This window comes from Colobus angolensis, unplaced genomic scaffold (genome assembly GCF_000951035.1).
Source record: "Colobus angolensis palliatus isolate OR3802 unplaced genomic scaffold, Cang.pa_1.0 Scaffold158, whole genome shotgun sequence".
NCBI lineage: Eukaryota > Metazoa > Chordata > Mammalia > Primates > Cercopithecidae > Colobus > Colobus angolensis.
Genome location: NW_012114688.1, coordinates 4,719,236 through 4,724,791, shown reverse-complemented (window position 1 = coordinate 4,724,791; position 5,556 = coordinate 4,719,236). Strand labels below are relative to the sequence as shown.

At 33.4% G+C, this 5,556-nt stretch overlaps 1 protein-coding gene across 1 annotated transcript in view; it reads left to right on the top strand.

Moving 5' to 3' along the window:
• The window catches only part of LRRC40 (leucine rich repeat containing 40), a 72,485-nt gene extending 70,233 nt beyond the window's left edge, over positions 1 to 2,252 (top strand). The window contains exon 15 of the mRNA XM_011936899.1: positions 1,154 to 2,252. Coding sequence (XP_011792289.1) covers positions 1,154 to 1,259 — 106 coding nt within the window. The 3' untranslated portion in view covers positions 1,260 to 2,252. The remainder of the gene's footprint in view (positions 1 to 1,153) is intronic.
• The last annotated feature ends 3,304 nt before the right edge of the window (positions 2,253 to 5,556 follow it).

The following is a 5,556-nucleotide window of genomic DNA, read 5'->3' as shown; positions in this document are numbered from 1 at the left end:
CCCGAGTAGCTTGGATTTCCACACCCGGCTAATTTTGTATTTTTAGTAGAGACAGGGTTTCTCCATGTTGGTCAGGCTGGTCTCGAACACCCGACCTCAGGTGATTCACCCACCTCGGCCTCCCAAAGTGCTGGGATTACAGGCATGAGCCACCATGCCCGGCCAAAAGCCTCTCTTAACTGAAGATATTTTATTATATAATGAAACAAAACAAGCTTTTAAATCTTAAGTTGAACTCTCAGATCATGTAAATAGGTTTATATATGTATATCTGCTCAAAGGAGGGAGAGGGCAGAATGTGTTAATGTTTTGGGGAGGCAAGGGGTGGAGCAGTGGTGGTAATGCATTGATTACATTACAGTCCTTGGCTTGGATAACTCTTGCTGACATTTGTTTAAATCTTACTTGATCATTTAATATATAGTCATTTAATAAGATTGAGAGGGCTGGATAAAAGGGTGGTTCAAATCACAACTCCACCATTTAGTAGCTGTTTGATCTTAGACAATATTTCTTACTTCCCTAAATTTGTATTTCCTCATCTATTAAAATAGAACTATTAATGGTACTTCCATCATAGGATTGTTGAGAGAGTAGGACTGTTAAGAGTTAGTTAGTGAATATAAATTACTTGGCTCTGTACCTTTCACAAAGTAAGTATTCAGTTAATATGTTTTGGGTTATTAATTAGTTATAATTCTAATGTTTAAATGCTCAGATTTGAAAAGGGGCAACTAGCCCAAGCATGATGCATGCCTGTAATCTCAGCACTTTGGGAGGCTGAGGCGAGCAGATTACTTGAGGCCAGGAGTTTGAGACCAGCCTGGGCAACATGGCGAAACCCCCTCACTACTAAAATTACAAAAATCAGCTGGGTGTGGTGGCACACACCTGTAATCCCAGCTACCCGGGTGGCTGAGGCATGAGAATTGCTTGAACCTGGGAAGTGGAGGTTGCAGTGAGCTGAGATTGCACCTCTGCACTTCAGGATGGGCAACAGAGCGAGACTCTGTCTCAAAAAAAAGAAATAAAAATTAAAAGGGGCAAATAGAAAAAAAAATACAAATTTTATTTATAAAATTGCAAATGAAATTAGATGAAAAACCTTGTTAAGGGAAAATGTTTACATTCTCAGTTTCTCTCTTTTGTTTAGAACATTACTTCTGGATGGAAATCCATTCCGAGTTCCTCGAGCAGCCATATTAATCAAAGGAACAGCTGCTATACTTGAATATTTGAGAGACCGAATTCCTGCTTAACATGGAGTTGCTTTATAACCCTTGTCATGTATTATTAACCCTGGTTAATTCTAAGGAAGATACAACATTTGTTTTAGTATCATCTTAAAAGATGATTGCTATCATTGATCTTGTAGTTTCCCAATATCACCTACCCGTTGGTATAATTAGCCTGGGCCATATTCACTGCCAGTAAATATTTTTACATTTTTATTTAAGATTTTTGTAAGGTGTTGTATACATTTGTAATGGTGATAACCACAAAGTGTTCATACATTTGTTCTAAATGTTTTGCATAGGATTTATCCTACTAACTTTCATTTTCTTACAGCAAGCAATTTCTTCAAAAGTGAATTTTTGTTTAATGTGGTTTAATATTATAATAACAAAGCATTTTTGTAGAACTGGTTTTTTTTCTCATTTCTTTTTGTATTCCATACAGTGTGACCAATTGACTTGGATATGACTAGCCAGTTTCTATGTTTTTGTTAGATATAAAATTAAATTGAATTTTGTTGAATACTGTTCTTTGGCATTTAAAAAATAAGACCTCATCTTGGGCCACATGTCAAAAGAAAAAGGAAACAAAAATATATTAAAAGTAAGACTTTTCATTACCCATCACAGGACTTTTGTGATGTGACTAATCTCAGTACACATTTCAACTTAAAACCTTTTTATTTACAGCACCGTAATTTTAAAATTTACTTGCAATCTTGGTAAGACTAAACTTGCACTATTTTTCTAAAAGGGAATTTGATATAGATAAACTTGATTTAATAAAAATTAAATATCATTTTTGTTTACACCAAAATTATCAGAAATAGGTTGATTAGTCATTAAAACACCATATGATTCTATTAAGAAGTCAATTCAGTAGCATGTATATCAATTTATATAGATAGATAGATAGCTTTTGGATGATTGAGGCATGCTTATATTATGAAAAAATTTGCTAATAAAGATAAATACTACATGTTCAGAATAAAAGTTACATTTTTCAAATATTGATTACAATGTTTATGTTTTTGTTTTAAAAAACATGCCTTTTCAGCTGGGCTTGGTGGCTCATGCCTGTAATCCCAACACTTCGGGAGGCTGAGGTGTACAGATCACTTGAGGTCAGGAGTTCAAGATCAGCCTGGCTAACATAGTGAAACCCCCATATCTACTAAAAATACAAAAAACAAAACAAAACAAAACTACCCGGGCATGGTGCATGTGCCTGTAATCCCAGCATCTTGGGAGGCTGAGGCAGGAGAATCACTTGAACCCAGGAGGTGGAGGGTGACAGAGTGCCGAGATCGCGCCACTGTACTCCAGCCTTGGGTGACAGTGAAACTCCATCTCAAAAAAATATAAAAACAAAAACATGCCTTTTTCTTACTACAACTCTGTTGCTGACTACGAGGTCTGCTTTGATAGTAAACAAAAGACACTTTACAATAAGGTGACATTTTATTATTTATACAATAAGGAGACTTTTATGTTATTCAAAACACTTTTTTAAATACTGAAAAAGTTGAGTACACCAAAGCCGAAAAATGGCTCTGCTATACACTGCACAGCATTATTTTAGTCCCTGTATTTTGTATCTGTACAGAAAGCATCTTCAAAATGCATTCTAATCACATTGTACACCTTTACCAATTAGTGTCAATACATAAAATAAAACTGGAGAATACAGCTTGCATTTGCAAATTAACTGACAAAGTAATTAGTTTCACTGGTTCAGTAAATTTAAAATATAGTTTCATAGGACTTCTTTGCACATAAAATGAAGCAGCTTTCAAGGTTGTTATGGTCTCATACTGCAAAAAAACCAGTAAGTACATTCACGATCTATGTTAATAAAGTAGTAAATATGTCTTCATTCAGTTTTATTTACATCAATATGTAGTTCAACTAAAAAGTACTTTTAATTGTGATATAGTAGTCTTTTTAACACATACAAAAATGACAATTTTTTATATATAATTTAAGCTCAAAATCACAATTATCTCAAAATATTAATTACAATACAGCCATTTCAGTTAAACATGTTGTGATTTAATTTTTTTTATAAAATGGTAAAATTGTATTATTAAAGTAAGCAATTTGTTTTGAATTGGCTAGAGTACACCCAAGTAGAAAACCTTAAACGTTAAGAGGTGTTTCCTGCCCCCTCCCACCCAAATTTGTATACAGCCACCTAGGCTAGCAAAGAGACAGAAAAGGCCCCAATTTATAAAGATTAAGCCTCTTTTGCTATACTGCTGTGGCTTGTTGGTTCTTCCATAAAAGCTTTACAAGGGGAGTGTCAATAAACTATGCAGTGAAATGCATGCATTAATATACAATATGTCTATGTAAAATGTCAATGTTTACTATTGCACATAAAAGATTCACAAAGACTGCAAAAGAAGTCATAAAGAAGCACTTTCTCTACCAGTCGAATATTGTAAATTTGAAAACGACTTGATAATATAATGGGATTTCTTTGAAATCAGATCGCAATTCAAGTTCTTTCTCTGGGTAAAGGAGCTCTGGTTACTTGGCCTTAAGATGTCACTGTTGTGCTGCACATATGGTAGTGAAGTCAGATATCATTAAAAAAAAAAAAAAAAGTCTAGAGACTATCTTCATTTTACTAAAAGTAGTGACCCAAAGTTGGATCACTGCTTAGGAATTTCTCTTAAACTTACAGAAGAGTGAAATATTTCACTGAATTATATGACCTGAAATGAGAAAAGGAAAATTTATGTGTGTGTGTTTGGCATATGGGAAAATACTAATTCATATAGGTAGAATTAGAACTTCTTTATAGAGCAGAAAAAGGATTATGCCCCAAAATAACTGAGGTCAAAAGTAATCAATTATCAAATAGTTTAGGAAAAAACAATTTTCATAGATACTTAAAAAACATCCAAAACATAATATCTAGTATCCTTTTACATATAATTTTTAAGAAAACATCTGAAAACCTACCACTGTCTTCCTTCAGAATTGCTTATGTTAGTTTAATATTTATTTTGTGAATAGAAAGAGCCTAGTTCATGTTATGGTTTTCTTATATATACCTGGTTGGGGGAGCCCTTGGGCAGTTACAAAGTGGAAAAAATAAAACTGTAGTACTTTGAATAACCGACAGTAATCTTGCAGTCATCTCACTTTTTTCAAGGTCTTTTGTGGTGGTCTTTAAAATTTACAAACAGAATTTGGTAGATTTACTTCTAATTTTCCACTAGTAAAAAATTTCTTCTTCATATGAAGACAATATCATTATCTTTAAGCTTCCTTTCGTCCCTACCGAGTATAAAGAGAAACTTGATTGGCTCTTCAGACAAAAACTGCCTGGTTTATCTGACTATCAATTACCTTTCTCTTCATTTCAAACAGAAAATAGGCTTGCATTTTCAAGGATGAAAGCGTACTTGAGGATGTTCAAGAGAAATGCCCAAACATTATAAAGCCAAAGTATTAAACATTCATTGCATTCCACTGACGCTAGGTGTCATCAAAGCTAAAACCAAATTTTCTAGAGTAAAACTTAACATACAACAGTCCTTACTGACCTGAACCAGATGCCTTTTCCACATTCAAGACAAATAAAGAGTCCTCTGAGTGGAAAGACTGTAAGTATTGAAAATAAAAATTATTTCAACAATATATTCTGAAAATCAATGACCTTTCTAGCAGATATGGGAGCTGCTTTATGTTGTCTGCCTGAGAGTTTCATCCTGCTTTTCCTATGGACTTTCCGAAAAAATTACATAAGATTTCCTGACTAAATAAGACACATTCTTTAGTAGAGGGTTGGGGAAGGGTAAGAGGAATGGAGAGATATAAAGAAATACAATGTGATTTCTTTTGTCCATTTGTCAAATGCTTTCCTTAAGCTATTAAAAAGGTCAGTTGACCTGCATACCTGGGCTTTATTTAACCTCATTATTTTAGCTGTGCAAAACAAATGTGCAAAGAAAAACGCCTCCTACGTATGTGTGCCTATACATAGACAGAAAACCTGAGTCACAATAAAAGTTTTTAATATAAGAAAGCTTTTCTTAATATAGGAAAATAACCTTTAAAGAGCCAAAAATATCTTTGTATAATATAAGCAGCTAACTTTAAAACTTCCATGTACTTAAGTATCACATATTTTATAAGATCTAGCAAAAAAGATCACTTACATTTGATAATTTTCTTAAGTATAGCTGAGATAACCACATTTTTATTTCTAACATGTATTTTCATTCCCCTGAATTCATTGATTTTTTTTTTTTAAAGCACATTCAAATAAGTCCTGTTTAATTTCTGACAAACAGTTCCTGCTTGTTTC